Source organism: Ixodes scapularis, unplaced genomic scaffold (genome assembly GCF_016920785.2).
Source record: "Ixodes scapularis isolate PalLabHiFi unplaced genomic scaffold, ASM1692078v2 PGA_scaffold8__174_contigs__length_109621045, whole genome shotgun sequence".
In the NCBI taxonomy this organism is placed as follows: domain Eukaryota; kingdom Metazoa; phylum Arthropoda; class Arachnida; order Ixodida; family Ixodidae; genus Ixodes; species Ixodes scapularis.
Window position 1 is genome coordinate 48,880,176 of NW_024609883.1, and position 19,378 is coordinate 48,899,553.

General features: G+C 45.9%; 1 protein-coding gene across 1 annotated transcript in view; it reads left to right on the plus strand.

The window, feature by feature from the left end:
- The first annotated feature begins 5,169 nt into the window (after window positions 1-5,169).
- LOC120839424 (alanine aminotransferase 2-like) overlaps window positions 5,170-19,378 on the plus strand; it is a 64,244-nt gene continuing 50,035 nt past the window's right edge. The window contains exons 1-4 of the mRNA XM_040209705.3: window positions 5,170-5,248; window positions 11,907-12,034; window positions 13,336-13,449; window positions 15,930-16,059. Of these exons, the coding sequence (XP_040065639.2) occupies window positions 5,170-5,248; window positions 11,907-12,034; window positions 13,336-13,449; window positions 15,930-16,059 (451 nt within the window). The remainder of the gene's footprint in view (window positions 5,249-11,906; window positions 12,035-13,335; window positions 13,450-15,929; window positions 16,060-19,378) is intronic.

Sequence of the window (19,378 nt, forward strand, 5' to 3'; positions counted from 1 at the left end):
TGCTTTGCGGGGGACACGATCCTTGGTAAGCTAGCCCTTAACAGCTCAGCTGTAAAAGTCTTCAAGTTTTGTTGCTCTCTTATTGTTTTGTTTCATCGGTTGTGACTGATTCTGTTTTTCTATGTTACCTATTTGTTCAGTATCGTTTATCTTCAATTTTTTAGGGGCCTTATTTGTTTTTGCCGGTGCTGACGACACGGCACCTTATCTTTACTTAAAATGTTGTGTTCGTTGCAATGCAGCAGGGTACTGCCAAGATTCTTTCTTGTAATAGAACTTGCATGTTTGTGTTCTTTTATTTGTATGCGTTCGCTCCACTCCTGCTACAGCCTCGATGAGGCAAGCAGTATTAGCAAATAAAAAAAATAAAGAAATTGATGGCAGCGCGCAAAATGCGATTTTTGGAAAGGGTTATAGTTAACTGAGAGGCAGACGGCCATATTCCCCAAGCAGTAGTTTTTTACCCAATAGTTTTGGTGGGCCAATTTAGTTTTTCCATGGCTCGTTAACCCATTAGCCCATTAATGCCCATTAACTAGATCAAAACTTGATAATCATTGAATTCAGCCTCGGCATTCGACCCTCAATCGTCAAACGACTGCCACCAGTCATACTTAACTGCCTGGTCGGCTTGTCACCTGGAATCTTTTGGCTTCAGTTTCAGAGTAAGGGCCAGAATAAGGCTTCTCTTCTAATTGTTCTGTTGCCTCTTGGCATCTGTGTGCCTAAATCGCCAAAGAAGTGCCACCGTTAGGACTGATTGCCGGGTTGTTCGGTTGACATCCTGGCATCATTGGAGAACAGTCGCCGTAAAAAGGGCAAGAATACGGCTTACTGCTGGTTGTTCGCCTGTCACTCGGCATTCTTGGCTCATGTCTGTCACTTCGAAAATATCTTTTCGCACCAGAAAAAAGCCAGGCTTGACATTTCTCTGGCTAGCTAGGGCCCAAAGTTATAGTACCTCGGGCCTGTCTAAAGTCCTGGAGAAAAACCTTATTAGGCTCAAGTATTAACCTTAGGATTGCCAAGCTTGGAGTTTGAACAAGTTGTGCTTTTCCCTTGTGTGATACCTGGCCCCGTCTTTTACCATTCCACTGCATGCTTTGCTTCGTATGATAAAAAATCTGAGTTTACGTATGCATTAAAGAAATGGTAATGAGTACCACCTCCGAATGTGTGAGATGTGAAATATCTCTAGGGAAAGAAATTTCGCTTCACGGATCTCATCCGCGCCGACGTCGTCGATGGCCAAGGAATGGGAGGAATCCAGCCCCTCACCTTTGTCCGCCAGGTAAGTACCCTGCATGTATGAGGTGTGATCAAAAAGTTCCGAGACTGATTATGTAGCTTAGAAAGAGAGGACAGCACAGTAAAGGCCTGTTCACACATACAGCGGAGCGTTAAGTTAGCGCTACGTGAGCGCTCCAAGGAGCGCTCACGTAGCGCTAACTTAGCGCTCCGCTGTATGTGTGAACAGGCCTTAATGCGCGCGCACCTGTCGAAGACAGGGGCCTTCGTGTCTCGTTATACCAAAGGGCGTCGCTCTGTGAACATTTGGAGCTGCGAAGACGAGTTTTTTTGACCACGTGGGCGGGCACCATGGCGATTTAACCCTAGACTGCAAACCAGAGAGAGAGAGAGAGCGAACATAATTTTTTAGTCAAACTCGGCGAGTATTAACAAAGACCGTTGAAATGATTCAGCAGGCTTGTGTCGAAAAGCAGTGTGTTTTGCGAAGTGTTTTAAATGGCATTCGCGCTTCAGGAACGGCAGTATATCGCTGGAAAACTAAAAGCGGTAAGGCGACCTTATCCGACCTCTCCTTGACTTCAGTGACGCTCTGCTCTGCTTGAAAAACAAAACGTTGCACAGCCACGTGCTTCCGGTAACTTTTTCCTCCTCTATATTTCTTCTTCCTCCCCAGTCCAGTTTTCATTTTGGTTCCGGGCAGTTGCGTTTTTTGACTTTATTAAATATATACGTGACACTGTAGCAAAATATTGCTAGGGTAATCTTTTAACACCATCATAGATCGCCTGGCAAAATACAAACCAAAGTTTTTGGGGGTGTTAGTGTCCCTTTACGAAACAAGTGCTTTTGCTGTCTTCTCCACCTGAAGTCACTCATAAATCCCACAAAGGGGGCTTTTCTCCTTCATCCACTCAACCACCCCCCCCCCCTCCCCGGTCCACCCGTCGTCGGTGGTGCGCTGAATGTCTCACTATAGTCAGTTACAGGTGAAGAAGGTAGCGGCAAATGCCCCTCAAAGGGAATCAGATATCCCTCCGCCACTTCCGCATCCAATAGCGTCCCACCGTTTCCGTGACGTCGCGGCCAACGCGCGAGGAGGGTCTTGCCTTTCTGTACATATTTGCTTTATCTTTCGACTTTGACTTAGCATTGTGGAAGCCACGAGAGGGAGATTAGAGTTCTCCCCCACCGACGGAAACAAATACGACTTTCGGGGATTAGCTTCCCCCCCCCCCATGGATACAAAGGCTGCTTTCAGGGGCTCGGTTTCCTCTCCGATGAATACAAAGGTCGCTTTCTTAAAAAGTGGGGTCGGAGACAAGTGGGAATCCATTGAAGCGGAACAAGGAGAGTTTCCAGTGAACTCTTCTTTCGACTGCGGAGAGATTTGAAACAGGCGCATCACACTTGTGGGAGGAGCTTCTCCTACCTTCTTGACTTGTAACCGACTATAGTATCGTCTAAGGATGTTAGTATCGTCCACACCGGGCGTTTACCAACCAAGCCACAATATGGGACCACAGGAACGCGGCAGGCGGAACCCGTTTTTCTTTTATATAACTGCTGTCTTCCACTTTTGACCGGAAACGTGCGGAAGTGTTTGGATGAGGAGTGAATGGACAGCGCGCCGGAGCGCTGGAAACGAAAAGCTTGAGCTGGAAAAAAAAAAGGCAAAGTTTGTGGGATTTTTGCTTTTTAAGCGTCCCTTTGTCCTTCTTCTTTCGTGAGGTTCCCGAGAAGCGACCGACGAAGTTATACACCCCGCTCCCCGCCCCCTTACCCCACCCCAGCCCGCTCAAGGTCTGCGAGGGGGTTGGACTGTCTTCCCCTGATTGGCCGAGGAGCTCTTCGGGGCTGGATAAAGCTCAATATATTCAACTTTAGACCCTCAAAGCGGCAACTGGAAAGCGTCTCGTTGATGTCACCTTTGACGTTACTCCTCTCTTCCGAATTTCTTCGGAACCCGTTTGGTGGCTTGATTCGGACCGCCCTTTACATCTCCCCGATTGTTCCGGACGAGGTTCGGCGGGTTGGTTTGGACCGCCTTATAGCAGAAAACAACGAGCTGCCTTCTGCCAAAAAACAAACAAAAAAACTTCTTGAATGAGTGGATGCAACACAAAGAACGTGGAATCCAAAACCCGTTGTATGAGGAGTGGCTAGAGGACGGGATTGATGTATATCGAATACGTTCTCGGGTGTTTTGGACGGCATGTGCAACAGCGCAAACCACCAAGTTAAGCGATCCCAATGCCACTGGCGGTATCCCGCAGAGCAAAATATGTAAAATTGCCAAGCGCGCCAACAAGACACCCCCATTGCGAGGAGCTCCCTCGTCAAGGCGAGGACTGCGTCTATACAGCCTCAGTAAAAAAACCACACACCCGTATATACCTACGCAAGCGCGGCTGCGACACAGGCGTGACCACGTGATGCCATAACCACGTGATGCACATCCCGGAAAGGAAAGGATATCTCCCCGGTGTGAATATTCGTTCAAAATCCCGCTAAAAAAGCAATAATTGGTTGATTCTTCGCTCGAACCCGGCTCTGCTGAAATTTGTCGGGTGATCGGAAGATGCGTTTTCAGATTCCGCATTTTATTGGCATTCTAGACTTTGTAACTTTTATTCCAATTCAAGCAGTACGATTCATTCGCATGCATATTTGTAATATTGACAATACATTGTAACCCATATTATTATTTCAACTCAAGAGGCGTGCTTTTAACATCCACGCTTGGCATTAGCAAAAGGTTGTGATGTGTGTTCCAGATGGCACTTTCATTATATAAGCTGGCCAGAGCGTTTCCTAGGCCGTCAAACTAACCAGAAAAAATAGGCACCGATACATAAAAAGCTCGAACCTTCACGGAATATGCATTTGGCTGGAGGATTTTAAATTGCGAAATTTCAAGGCGTCCTGTAGAATGTGAGACCAAAAAACTTTTCAGTGTCAACGGCGGACGTGTTCACAGATGACCGAGCAGCGACGACAGTAAGTTGTGGCGTCATCTCCCTATAGACGCAGTTAGCAGACAACAGAGTCTTTCACCTGCTTGCCGTGCCTTTGTCACATTTGTTATCAAACTCGCGTGATCACGTGGGAGCGGCCAATGGCGCCATAAGTTACGTGCATCGTAAGCTTGGACGTCTGCTATCACGTCCAACGTTGACTTTGGCAAGTTTGTAATTTTATTTATTTATTTATTTATTTTTTGCAAAAAAAAAAAAAAAAAAAAAACTATTTCTTGAAATTTCAAAAGATTAGGTGCCCCGCTCCGATGCACATTCAGTGAAAGTTTCAGTACTTAATATGCAGGCACCGATTTTTACGGTTCGTTTTGCTGCGTAAGAAACATCTACCGTTTACTTTCGGGACACACGTGTCCAAGTTGTGCTCAAATTCCTACTGCTTCAGAAGCGCACACTGCGGCGATCCGGCCATGCGGTACCCTGCCAACACCACCTAGAAGGCCTGCTTACTCTTCTCCATAACGTGACACTAAAGATCTGATAAAGGGCAGCGCTAATTTTGATTAGTTTCCTCTCTCACATTTGTTATCAAGTTCGCGTGACCTTGTTGGAGCGGCCAATGGCCATCGGCGTAGGATTACGGTTGGTGTTGCGGGGACGGAACACTAAGGGCTTTGGATCAAGGTGGCGTTGATCCAGCCCCCGTTAGAGGGGTTGCACTTGAAGTACTCCCGGCTTGAAATCTCGCGGGGACGCCATCTTGATGAACTTTCGCCCGATGTCTCTATGTGCGGAGGCAGTGTTTTAGCGCTCGCTTTAGCTGTTACTTGCCATGGTAGACTGCAACTTGATAATGTGGGCAAACTGACTAAAACCAAACAAAAAATGTCATGATTTTTTTTTTTTTTTTCAGCTTGTTGCAGCCTGCGCGATGCCCCAGCTTATGGAAGGCAGCCAGCTTCCCAGTGACGTCGTATCGAGGGCTCGTCTGATCCTCGACCACTGTCCCGGCCACAGCCTCGGTGAGGCCCTGATGAGAACACGGAAGCCGGACCATGCCGTGATAAGAAAAACACTGTGTTCATAAGCTCGAGTTTCTCTCTTAAGAAACCAAAGTGACGGATTGTGCTCACAAGTGGCACCGGCTCGAGTGGTGAAGTTTGGAATCGGACGCTAAAGCCGCATACACACGCGGGACAATTCCCGAAGATTTCTCCCTGGCATGTAGTCCTCCCCAAAGGGAGGAACGGTCTTGTAACCTTTGTTCCTTCAGAAAGGAAGAAACTTTCGTCCCTGCATACAGGGGAGCAAAGTTCCTTAGTCGTCAGCATCTCATTATGGCGGCCCCAAATTGAGCAAATCGACCTAAATAGAGCCTAACGAGGACGCTACGTCTATTTTACGGGGTAAGAGGAGCAGAAAATAAAGGCGTAACACGAGCTTTCCGCGGACTGCATTTATTTCCGAAGCCAGCTTCCTCCGCAAGTAAAGAATTTTTCGTTTCGAAAGCAGCCGCTCGGTCTCCTCGTTGTCAGCGCTGCGATGTTAAACGGAGACAACCGATACCCAGTTATATCGCGCACTTAATTTTTTATCTTTGCTATTCCTCCAACTACAATTTGTTCGTCAGCACCGCACATGACGGAGGAGGGGTAAACTATTCGCCACACCAAAAGCCGCTCTCAAAAGAGCGAATTCGAAGAAGCCTAGTTGGCTCATTGTTCCACGGTAACCAGAAATCATCGCGAAGTGTGAAAGAAGGTTAAATCGCTCGCCACCAGATGGCAGGATCAAGCGGAGTAATTGGAGAATGGGAGGGTAGAGTTCGGAAGATTGAGGCCCAGCTTAAGGCAGAAGGAGAGAAGCGGGTCGGTCTCGAGGCCCAGGTAGAGGAGCTGACTAGGCAGCTTAATCATGAGAGGGAGAAGCGGGTCGGCCTCGAGAAGCAGGCGGAAGAGCTGGGGGAAGTATGGAAGGCGGGTTTAGAGGAACGTAAGAGGGAGTGTGACAGTAGGGTAGAGCGCCTGGAAGGGGTAATTCGAGCGAGTGAGAGTAGCGAGGGAAGAAAGGAGGAAGTGTCAGTTCTAGCGGGACGAACCACCAGTCTGCAGGCTGGGGTCCCTGGTGGTCGGGAGTCCGGCCTGTTGGCAGGCGGGCTCGACGACGCTGGAGAGCTGATTGAACCTCAGCTCAATGGCGCCTTCGAGCAGCAGGCGTCGGGCAGTCAGGTGACAGGAGATAAGTCGCAGGACAAAGGCGCGCAGGCACCAGGGGGATCTAGGGTACTGGTAGTGGGGAGCTCTAACGTAGCACGGGTTAGGAGGGGTGTACATAACAGGGTGAAGGGAGACCAGAGGGTAACCGTAGAGGTCCAGCCAGGGAAGTGTATGGTGGATGCTATGACCGCAGCTCGTGAGGGGGTGTGGGATAACCGGGAGGGAAGGAACCTAGTAATAGTTCATGCGGGGCTTAATGATGTGCTGAAGGGTAGGAGCCAGAACCTCGGAAAGCAGCTAAACGTGGGAATACGTAAGCTGAGGGACGTGTCTGAGAATGTGCACATGGTTGTGTGCACCATTCCAGAAGTTCGGGGGCAGTCCAGGTTAACGGAGAGGAGGGTTGTCGAAGCCAACGGAGTAATTAAGGGTATGAGTCGACAGCTTCGGTATGACGTAATGGAAGTAAACAGAGAAGTGTACGAGGCTGGCTCCCGCCCTTTTGCAGATGACATTCACTACAGTGAGGCCACGGGTTACAGGGTGGGGGATAGGATGGGCCGCACGGTGACTGCTTTTTTGGAGGGACCGAAAGCCCTGGGGGCACTGAAGTAACTGAAAACCCAACAAAGTCAGGAGAGGCACCCAGGGTTAAAAAGAGGAGAAAACGTAAGAACAGGTATAAAAAAACAGCACAATCAGACATTGGATATATTAACATGCAGGGTGGTAGAAATGGGTTAAAATGGGAAGAGGTAGAGGAGCAACTAAGAAAGGAGGATTTAATGGTGTATGGGTTTGTGGAAACACATCTCAGAGACATGGAGCAGCCACCTTGCAACCCTGACTATGTGTGGGAAGAATGCAACAGAATGGAGGGAACGAGGAAGAGAGGTGGAATTGGAGCATTTATTAAGAAGAATATGAACTTTCAAAGGATCAGAAAGGAGTGCGCCGAACATTTGTGGCTGAAAGGAAAAGTCGCTGGGGAATCAACAGTCCTTGGTGCTGTTTACTTATGGACAGGGGCAGGTGCTAAAGAGGAAAACGGAAAAATGATTGATTGCATATCAAGAGACATGTGTGAACTAGGGGAAGGCTCCGAAATAATTATTATGGGAGACATGAATGCCCATATTGAGGGTCTGGATGGGTATACGGACTCAACTGGAAGCATATTACTAGAACTGGTGGAAAAACATGACTTAGTTTTATGTAATACCAGTCAGAAGTGTGATGGGCACATAACTTGGGAAACAGGCAATCTGCATTCAACTACAGATTACGTACTCATGTCACACAAAATATATGGTAAGTTACAAGTAATGAAAATAGATGAAGAAGGTTCCAAAAGTCTTGGTAGTGATCACAAACATATTAAGCTGAATTTTTCCAGAGAAGTAAATGCTGAAACTAAACAACATAATTCAAAGCAAACTTTCTGCATCGACAAAGAGTTGGAAATAGTTGTTGAAAGAATAGAGGCAGCAGTTTCAGGGCAACGGTATACAGATTGGACCTATGAGAGCCTAACTAGGCTTTTTGCTCTAGAACTAGACAAAGTTAAGAGCAAACGAAAGGGGAAGCAAGGACATAGACCAAAAAGTTGGTGGGACAAAGAAGTGAAGCAAGCGATGCAAAAACGTCAGGAAGCCTCTAGAGAACACAGGTATTCCAAGCGTAGTGGGGAGTCCGAAACGGAAGTAAAAAGAAAATGGGACAATTTTATAACATGTCGCCGAGAGGCATCCAGTTTGATCAATGCGAAAATTCAGAGAAAGGGTGAGGAATGGATGAGTAATGTAAGTAAGAAAGATAGAAACGCTGCCAAGAAGTTTTGGGAGCACTTGAACTCACTCGGTGAAACAACGCAAGCTAGACAGAGGTTCATACTCTCGCATCAGGGAGGTCAATTAGAGGGAGATGACGCGATACAATATATAGGAGCAGTGATGGAGGAGAAATTTCGGGAACGGGTACATGTGGAAGATAGGAGGACCGAAGGAAGTAGCGGTCCAGTTTGTGACATCGCCGATTTTGGACAAAGAGAATGGGAAAAGGCGGAACGAAGAGTCCCTAGTGGCACGTCGACAGGCACAGATGGTATCCCTATAAAGCTGGTGAAGAATTTGGGTCCTAAATCTAGAGCAAAACTAAGGGAGGTAGTGAGTACCATGATAACAAAAGGAAATATTCCAGATGAATGGAGGCTTAGTAGGATGAGTATGATATATAAGGGAAAGGGAGATAAGTCTGATATTAGGAATTATCGTCCTATAACCGTGACACCGGTGATTTACAGGTTGGTAATGCAGATTATAAAGAACAGACTGGAGGAATGGGTAGATTGCGAGGGCATACTGGGCGAGTTACAGAACGGGTTTCGGAAACAAAGAAGGTTGGAGGACAATTTATTTTCTCTAACACAGTGTATAGAAATAGCGCAAAAAGAAAACAGACAGCTCTGGCTGGCATTTCTGGATATCAAGGGTGCCTATGACAATGTGAACCAAAGAAACCTGTGGGACATAATGGAGAACTTAAACCTAGATGAAGGACTAACAGCACTATTAAGGAACATTTACAAAGATAACAAGGTGATTATAACATGGGAAGGAAAGGCGACAGGGAAAATAGAGATAAGACGAGGCCTTAGGCAGGGGTGCCCGTTATCGCCTTTGCTGTTCATGTTGTATCTGAGAGGATTGGAGGATAGACTAGAGAAGAGTGGGCTTGGATTCAACCTTTCTTGTGCAGCACTGCTGTACAGTAAGCTAGGCCAAAAAATTCAGCAATCCTTACCGGGATTGATGTATGCGGATGATATTGTACTAATGGCTAACAACAATACAGAGTTGCAGGAATTAATGAGCATCTGTGGTAGGGAAGGAGAGGAATTAGGTTTAGAATTCAGTAGCGAAAAATCAGCAGTCATGATTTTTAACGAGGATGAAGTTGAGAGGCTGAAGATACAGAATATTACAGTTGAGAGAGCTAGTAAATACGAGTATCTAGGAGTATGGATATGTGATGGTGCAGAATATCTCAGCGAGCATGAAAAGTATATAATAGGTAAGGGCAACAGGAATGCAGCTGTAATGAAAAATAGACCACTTTGGAATTACAACAGGTACGAGGTGGTGAGAAAGATTTGGAAAGGCGTCATGGTGCCTGGCTTGACTTTTGGAAACGCAGTGCTATGCATGAAATCCGAAGTGCATGCGAGACCAGAAATAAAACAGCGCGGAGTAGGTAGTCTGGCTTTGGGGGCACATTGCAAAACGCCAAACCAGGGAGCACAAGGAGACATGGGATGGGCATCATTTGAGAGCAGGGAAGCGGTGAGCAAGATAGAATTTGAGGATAGGTTGAGGCAAATGGATGGGGAGCAATGGGCACGAAAGGTTTTCAGCTATTTATACATGAGGAGTGTAGACACAAAGTGGAGACAGTGCACTATGAAATTAAGAGGAAAGTTTTTGGGCTATAGCAAAGATACGGAAGAGCAAGTCTCAGTTAAGAAGAAAGTTAAGGCCACAGAAAGAGATCGGTGGCTAGAGGGAATGCAGACAAAGACGGCTCTGGAAAGCTATAGCTTAAACAAAAGAGTTATTGCCAAAGAAAGCATTTATGACAATTATAGGGGAAGCTCACCGCTCTTTGAGGCGAGGACGGGTGTTCTGCGAACCAGAACAGAGTGAAGTACCAGGAAATTGATACAGTGTGCACTGCTTGTGGAGAGGAGGACGAGACGGCTGAGCACTTGATACTCTACTGTAAAGGGCTTCACCCTATGCCTACCGAAGACAACATAGATTTAATAAAGTCATTGGGTTTTAGAGACAGCGAAGGGAGAGTGGATTTCAAGACTGTAGAGGTTACCAAGCAAAGATTAAATGAATGGTGGCAGAAATCGAGAGAAAACTAGGTATTTTCTTATTCACTGATGGCAAGGGGGTTTCATAGCCTCACTTTCTTTGCACTGCGGAGTGAATATAGATTTCACATTTAAATATTCTAAGCTTAAATGGTAAAACAAAATGGCTAGGTGGCGTAAGCTACCGCCCGATCCAAAGGGCTCAGCCGTATTCATCCATCCATCCATCCATTGCAGCTAGCTAGGCTTGGGTGGCGCTAGGTACCCGCCCAATTCATGTGCCACAACAAATAGTTTTATTAGCTCACACCACCATTGCGCTTCGGGCACCTTTATTATAAACACATGTAGATATATCACGCCTACCACAAGTATCCGCTGAACACATGCAATAAGCGCATGCACGTACACGGTACATACAAACATAAAAAGAACACCACACTAACCTGATTACTACTTCCGAGCTCTGCGTTTCCGCCTTTTATATAGACAACTTTTGCAGTCCGATAAGGCACATCAAGCAGCGCTCAAAGACGTTGAATTCGACATAATCCTACGCTTTGTTTTGAGTGTGCTTGATTAGTTTAACCTGTGATGAAAAGCACCGTGACGATGCCCTTTTGGTGGTACTTCATGGCTCATTGAATCGTAGTGACGGCTGTGTTTGGACTTAAAGGAGCTGTGCAACAATTTCAGGGTTTTGCTTAAATAATTGTGGAAGTTGATGCCTGACACTTCTGAGGTGAACTGCAGAAAACAGATTTTGTATGGAAAGCCTAGTTTTTATTTTTAAAAAAAATGAAAAAGATCCCGGTTTTTGCCACCTCTCAACTCGTGCATCGTCTTCCGGGTCACGTGCGCAGTGACGTCGATGGGGTAGGCGCGGGGCTCCGGTGAAGCTCTCTCTCTAGAGCCATCAGTGAGCAGCGAGAACTCATCCGCTCGCGACCGCGTGACCACGTGCTGGCGAGCGCAGTGCGAACAATATGGTGAAAGGAGGAAAGTCTCATCCGGGTCCAGCCATACCAATACCACCTAGAGCTGCCATACCCGTCCGGCCCTGTCCCCCTCCCCCTCCGGCCTCTAGCGGCTGTTCGCGGTAGCAGAGAGAACTGGCGGTGTTTTGGACCTAGGATAGATGGCGGCGCTAAAACTCCATATAGTAAAAGTTTTGTCGGTGATACCAGGTTTTTGACGCATTTATATTTATGTTGGAATGACAAGATTTATAGAAAAGTTACCTTTTATCGAGCAGGTATTCGCACAACTTGCTATCTGTCTACAAGACACCCATTGACGTCATGGCGCGTGTTTCTCATGGTCGCCGCTCGCGGCGATGAAAGGTGTGTTTTCCGTCATTTCGATGAAAGGAGGTGTGTTTTCCGTCATTTGTGACAAGGTGAACAACGTCAAAAGTAGAAGATGCCAATTCTTTCAACGTTAAAATCGTTGCACAGCCCCTTTAATGTAAAAACCGATCTATTTAGCCGAAAGGGATTGATCAGCCAACGTATATGGGGGCGATTTGTTAGGATGTAACGATGCCATAGCGAGATCCGGACATAACGTAACACGCCCATTTTATAGGGTCCATAAACTTCGATGGAATTAGTATTATTCGTGAGCATGTTGCCGATTACATCAGCGAACGGGACGGCGTCAAGGCTAACATAAACGATGTGTTCATCTGTTCCGGAGTAACCCATGGCACTGAGGTAAGCAGTTCTTCAATTTGACCGTATTTATTCCAACCAGCTGCAGTGTACCAAAAACCCGAACGCAGTAGGTGTGCTTTGGAGTAATATATGGTTCCATTATTTTAGTCCATGATTTTCGTTCATTAGGTTACATTAAAGCAAGAAAACCGCAGAGAAGACGTAAGAGTAATTTTATTATCAACCGACGCAAGGCTACCACACAGACGTATATGGGAAAACAAGTGTGCCTACCATGACAAGATTATCTCAGCTGAGATAAAACCATTCAACAAGAAGGTGTTTTTCCATCTCCACCCACTACTGTTACTTTGATAACATATCGAATATATTTTGGTTGATATTAATTTAAGGAAGTGTGGTAAAAAAAAAAAGTGGCGTTGACCTCCAACATTGGGTATTATTTGAGAGATTAGCGCTGTAACCATACTTTGTCGAAGTTTTTATATTGCCAGCTCAACAGAATAAGTCGTGTTTCGTAGATATGGACCCCGTTAATATGGATACCGCGTTTAATGGACACTATGTTCGAGGACAAACTGGGAAAATACATGCATTTTTGACTCGTTATTATGAACAATTCGCATTATCGACGATTTTTTGAGGGAACGGAGGTGTCATATTAACGAGACATCACTGTATCAGTAGGAAAAAAAATTCACTGTAATATTTGCCTTTCAATGTAAATTCTGTCGATCTTACTTTTTTGTTTTCTTGTCGTTGCTTGCGTTTTTATTTAAAAAGAATATTTGTTTAAGATTTTATATGCAGGGAACAGCTGTTTTATAATGTGCGGTTTAATTATGGAGTCTATCATTTTTGTGAATATGACACAATGTCGTTCGTGGTATTTTAGAGTTCTAAGATTTACATTAAAAAACTAAAATAATTTTGATTTTTTGAACAAAAATACGTGCGTTTTTTTCTTCAAGGTGCGCACGTTTTCACTTCAAAGCAAACAACTCGGTCGATTGTTGCGTGTATTCATACAAGGAGTTGTATATGCTTTCACGCGCTGTTGCGCCACTGTAAATGGGGGCCAAGGAGGTCATATATGCGCCAGTCGTATGTTCCTTTTTTTAGTAGTATCAATCTCTAATAAAAATTAAGATACTGGAAGAGGAAACGTTTTGTGAGCTCATCAAACGCACGCCCTCTTTTCCGCTCGACCGAGCCACCCGTCTATACTGGTGATGCTAGGCGTCTCGCACTGCCTATCAACGCACCCACTAAAATATTTTAGTGTTACGTCACAACATGGATAACTGAACTTTATCTATCAGTTCTGGTTGCTGTTACAGTTGGTGATGAGCGCGTTGAACGAACCCTCAAATGGAAAGCTACCCGGGGCAATGACCTGCATACCCCAGTTCATGAGGTACCACGCTTTGTTCAGGGATTTCGGCATTCACAAGGTACGAACGCTGTACTATCACTATATAGAGCGGGCTTTGTAACGACGTACCCGCCCAACTTCTGCTTTCACGTTCACCACGGCACCTGTACGAGGAATCTGTTTCGCGCTCCTACTGTGCCGCGCGTTGTGACTGTACTTCGTTTCATTAAACTCCGAGCGGAACTGACACTACGATTTCACGTGTCGTGTGAGGGAAAGGCGTAGAAGGAAAACGTAGAGCAGAGAGAAAATCGGAACGCACTTTTATGGCGCTTTTACTCTGAACTGCTTCTCTCTTCTCTCCCGCGTGAGTGTTTCCAATCGGGTGTTTTTTTACACCACATGGTGGGGCCAATCCAACAGGTGTACAAGTGTGGCCGTCATGGCACTCGTAGGTTTTGTGCGTTTGCTGAAAATGGCTAAACCAATTACACAAAGTGAGTGCGTCGTGATATTCCGCTTTTTGTTTTTCTTCTTCTTTAGAGTGGTTGGTTTAACCGGTCATAGGAAATGCTCAAAGGCCGATGAGCTTCTGGCACTGCTTCACTGGTAGGCCGCACTCTGTCTTAATATGGCACGTCGCATATGAAGATGTGGGAAACTTTGTCGAACCTAACGTCTGCTAGGCTTTCGTGCTGCTACCCGTAACACGTACCCCTTTACTGAATGTCACTGTTGCGAGCGGTGGCCCAACGTCCCCCACACGTACAATTCTGTGTTGGTTTTCGTCCGATGACATCGTACGAGAATCATGCTGTCGCCGGCCGAAATCCTCGCGTTGTTACGACAGTGGAGGTGTTACGTGACAAACGAACGTTCTGCTGCAGATCTCTCTCCAGCTTGATGGTCATGCACGGTCTTCAGCAGCCGGGTGTTGGGACGTTGCGACGACAGCGACACGCGCATTCCCTCGCGCTTTTTTCTGTCACTTCTAGTAGCAACAGCCAGGATCGCGACATCGGACAACATGACACGCCGGTTTCTGTGACGTCATTTTTTGTCCTTTCGAGACCGATTTTGGTGCAGGGAAGGGATACAACGCCAAACATGCCAGTCGAAGAGGCGAACCGGGCACTGTAGTTGCGTCTCCGCGCCTGGCTTAGTGCACCTGAATCAAAAATTGTATGGACAGAAGCGCCGAAGGACAGGGACAAAGTGAAGTAGGTAGCGACAACAGGGACCTCGCGGAGGTGATATGGCCAGAGATGTCTAACATGCGGGCAATCTGATCGAACATTTCGTGAAACCCAGGTGACCAGAGGTTCAGATTTGAAGCTCAAGGTTCGGTTTGTTCGGCAAACCATCGTAGAAAATGCCTCCCCCCCCCCCCCCCCCAAAAAAAAAAAAAAAAAAAAAAAAACAGCAACAACAACGACAAAATAAGTGTTTATTTTACCACAAAAATAAACTACGTATTGCCGAATGCTCATTCTCTGTCCAAATGTAGAGACAGCGGTTCAAAGCAGATGTCAAAGTTTCAGAAGTAATCGTTATCTTATTTAAAAAATAATCCCTGATTCTCTTACATGTTTAACGAAAAAATGGCGGCCGACGCGTGTCTCTTAAGTTTATGCAATCGAATGCCGCCAGTTACCAAAAACGGTCCCCATTTTACCATCAAAATTTTTGACGTTGTCATCTGGTTCGAACCATCAGCGCTACATTTGGACATTTGGCGGGCAATGTGCGTTTGGCAATGAACACATTAATTCTAAAGTAAAAAAGCAAGAAAAAAAAATTTTTTTTCGGTGGGACGCGTTGTTTTTTTTTTTGTTTTGTTTTTTCTAAGTTTGAGAAAGTTTGACTTGTACACAAACATTTAATCATGGGAAAATATGTTATTCAGTTCCTTTGTTTAAGTTAAAAAAAGCGTTTACAAACTTTCACGCTATATAAAAGCAAGCTGACGAACGTTTTATGATTTAGTTGGTTTTGTTTATTTTGGGGTGAAGAAAAAAGGGGGAAGCCCGGAGAGGCGTGGGCCTCCAAGTTTAATTGATGTTAAAAGTATACCAACTAAATATTGCATCTATCCTCTGCCAGGCAGTGCCAGCAGGTGCCTCAATGTACGGCGCACATGTGCATAATCGAACTTCATTTGCACTCGTTGCAAAACTTGCTTTTAAAGTTCTCGAAAGTCAAACCTGTGTGAAGTTGATTCTTGGCTGTCTCGCGACATCCATAGTTAATTGTGACCAATTTATGATGCTATTTTATTTTAACCTTTGGGAATACGACGATATGGTGAGAAATGCGACCAGCTGACTTGGCTAGTCATTTTAACGCCTCTTGAAGTTTGCGATTTTTATCACAAGCCCGTGCAGATATCTGGCCTAAGCCAAAGTTTTAGCGAACGCATTTATTTCTTTTCTTCGTCAGTGCCATATATTGTGAAACTCCACAATCGATCGTAGTGGCTGCAGTCTGGCGTAGTGGCTGCTGATCGAAGTGTACCCCAAGACCGCTACACTTTTTATTGATGTTTGATTTGTTTCGCAGATTGTTTACCATCTCGACGAAGATAAAGGGTGGTCTCATAGCATCTCCAGAATGCAGAGTGCGCTCGATGCGTCCCGTGCATCTTGCGAACCGCGTTTTCTGCTCGTTGTCAATCCTGCCAATCCAACAGGTAAATACTCTATAGTTCAGATTTGGGATAAGGAAAGGTCACGCGACTGATGACTCGAAAAAGGAATCAGATTATACGATGCAGTGCTCGGACAATTTTACGATTGTGTATGCAGTACCTGTTGTCTCAACAAGACACTAGGACAAGTGATCAAAAAGGCCGGAGCGGTGAAACTCTGGGAGTGAGATCACGACCGTGCTGTTTCTACATTGTAGTCTACTGAGTGCCTCGTCAGGCGGTCATCACTTGACAATGTGTTGTTGTTGTTTTTTTTAACCCAGAATGTGTTAGAGGACTACGTTCCACGAAGTACGCGAAACGTTACGCTTCCGACTCCCACTGCCTAAACATGCGCGTGGCTGGGCCTCGTGTTCCGTCAAAACCGAGCTTTAGTAGATCGCTTCAATACCTCCCATAACGAACCAAATGCTTTACTTTTCTCCATTTCACCTTATGAGTATTCTAACGAAATTGCACCGCCCGGGACAAAACGGACTCCATATTTTTTTGTGAACAAAGAACAAGTACTGTTTATTACGATTTGGCTGACCTCTTGCAAAGGATGGATGGATGGATGATATTGGCTATGCCCTTTCAGCTTGCGCCCCCTAGCCTGAGAAAATGCTTTCCTCTCCCGCTTAAATACCCAATTCCTTTCCCTCTACATCTCACAACTATCACCGGGCCGGAGGATTGAACCACCAGGCTGACCTTTGGGAGATCGGGAAAATACAAAATAAAAAGAAAAAAGGAAAACGCCCACCGCTTTCTCCCCTCGGCGAGGGAGTCGCCAATTTTCCTCTGGTCAACCTCGTTGGGGTTCTTTCCAAGACTCAGACCCACTGAGAGACTTGGTTGAGACTTTGGGCCCAAACCACGGGAGGGAGTTCCGATTTTCCAGCCTTCTCTGTGTCGATCCAGTTGTGCCAAGTGCTTTTACCAATTTCAGTTTTCCCTAATCTCCCTCCATCAATGCTCTAACCTCCGTTTCGTTACCTCAAACCTTTTATAACCCACCCTTCCATCTTCTCCAACGAAACCCGGGGCCCCCTCTACGTTTGTTCTCCCCTCAGGGGGGAAGGGAGGGGGGGTTAAGCTTTGTGCACCTCAAAACCAGGTGCTCCATAGTTTCGCTCTCCATTCCACATATGCAACAAACTGTATCTATATCTTCGATTTTTGCACTATGAATCTTCGTAGTACCCAGTTCTGGCCTCAAACGGTAAAGAGCTACTACGAGAATGATCAGTTTTCTTATTTCCTGTTTTTGTAACCTATACATAGTTAAAGCTGATTTCCCCCTCCTGCATACTTCCTTCCCACTTCTCTCTCTCCGTATTTTTAACTCTGTTTTCAACTGACTTCGTTTCACAGCCCGCCTGTGAAAATTTGTTTCCGAGCTTTCGAGTCCGTTTCGTCCAATTTTTGCTCAAGCTTTTTTTCATGTATAGAAACTTCTATACCCTAGCTGCCCACCTCATCTGCTCCATATCAATTAGCCTTTGGTCAAACCTTACTTGTTGCCTCTCTACTTTCAAAGGACTCCCAACCCATATTCCCCTGTACCCCTTCATTCGGTGTGTTACCATATGCCCCTAAAGCTAACCTGCCTTCACTCCTTTGCCATACCTCTAAGCTTGACGTACTTCAGATTTCACACACAAGACTGCGTTACCGAAAGCTCTGGTTCATTACTCCTTTCCATACCCCCCTCACAACTTCGTATTTATTGAAGTTCCACAGTGCTTTGTGTTTCATAAAAGCCGAATTTCTTTTTCCATTTTTTTATTACAATATCTTCATGTTCATTCAGATGTTTTCTTCCCTCATTTGACCATACACCCAGGTGTTTCTACTTTTGTTGGTGTTCTATCACTGTGTGTTGCATCTCCAGATGTTTCCGCTTCGCGTCGTTACAAACTAGTGTCCCAGACTTGTCCCTACTAAAGTTAAAGTTTAAAGTATCCCCTTCCCCGCCACGAATTCTAATTAGTGTCTGCGTTATCTCTCGACTCTCTGATACAAGTACCATGTCATCTGCATACATCAGCCCTGGTAAAACTTGATTTTCTTTTTCCCTCCCTCCATGCAAGTCAGATCAAATGCTAAATTGCATTGCTCTAATTTGTTTTCAATTTTACTAAGGTATGTCATAAAGAGCAGGGGCGACAATGGGCATGCCCTGCCCAAGTCGTTTTATTGCTGCTTGTTTTGTGGTTTCGGCTTCCTAAGTTATACCTACCCTGTTATCTGCCTATATCTGTTCTAGAAACTTAATTAAATTTTCATTTAGTTCATATCTTTTCAGTTGATCCCAGAGTTTGAGGTAACCTTTGTGGTAATCTCGCTCTATTAATAATCGCCGCCCGATCGGTATGCGCTTCACTCGTCTCCCAAGGAGTCACACAACAAAACGAGAAGACAGCGAATGGGCTTACTGTACTTCCCGGTTGCCCGTCCTCGAGAGCCGGCACTCCGGGCCCGCCGACCCTGGTTGTCGCCCGTCGTTCAGAGCTCGCAGTCGCAGTCCGTGTCCAGGCCTGCGGATCGTCCTTCCCGCGCCAACTCTTCGTAGGCTAGCTGTCTCGGGTTATCACAGCCGAGTCTCACCGCAGAACCACTCCGGGATCGTCATGGCCCAGCCCGGTATGGCCAGGGCTCGGCGTTACCGCCGGTCTTGGTCGGAACCTCGCGTGTGGACCGCTCCGGGGATCGCCATGGGCCAGACCAGCCAGAACGGCTCCATCGTTCCTGCCCGGCCCCAGCCTCTCCCTCTCACCCCGTACGCCCTCTGCTCCGCCGAGTGGGCTGTACCTAGCATCCGGCTGGCGTGCAAACTCTGTTTAAAATCGCGTCATTTTGGAAATTTCAAGCGCAGATGCGCATATTTTGGTATGCCAGCTATCGTGTAATACTATGCTAGTGTGAGGAGGTTCGATATTTTGAGGTCAATCTCTATTTCAATACATTAAATTATTGACGAGGCAAGTACTGGTTTTGTGTAAACTTTTGTAGTTCCGTTGAAAAACAATAGCGACACAAGTCTAAAGAAAATCATGAGGTACGTTACGGGATATATAGTTCCCTTAGGGTAGTCATAAAACAACTAATTGATGAGCCACTGAATAATAAATGCGAGTCTCAAGTCAAAAAGGTTTGTGGAGATCAGAGTGTAACACTTCACTTCACATGACAACGACGGTGGTGACGTTGTGGCAACGATGTGGTGATGTGGCGTTCTGGCAACGAAGTGGTGATGTGACGTTCTGGCAACGAAGTGGTGATGTGGCGTTCTGGCAACGAAGTGGTGATGTCTTCC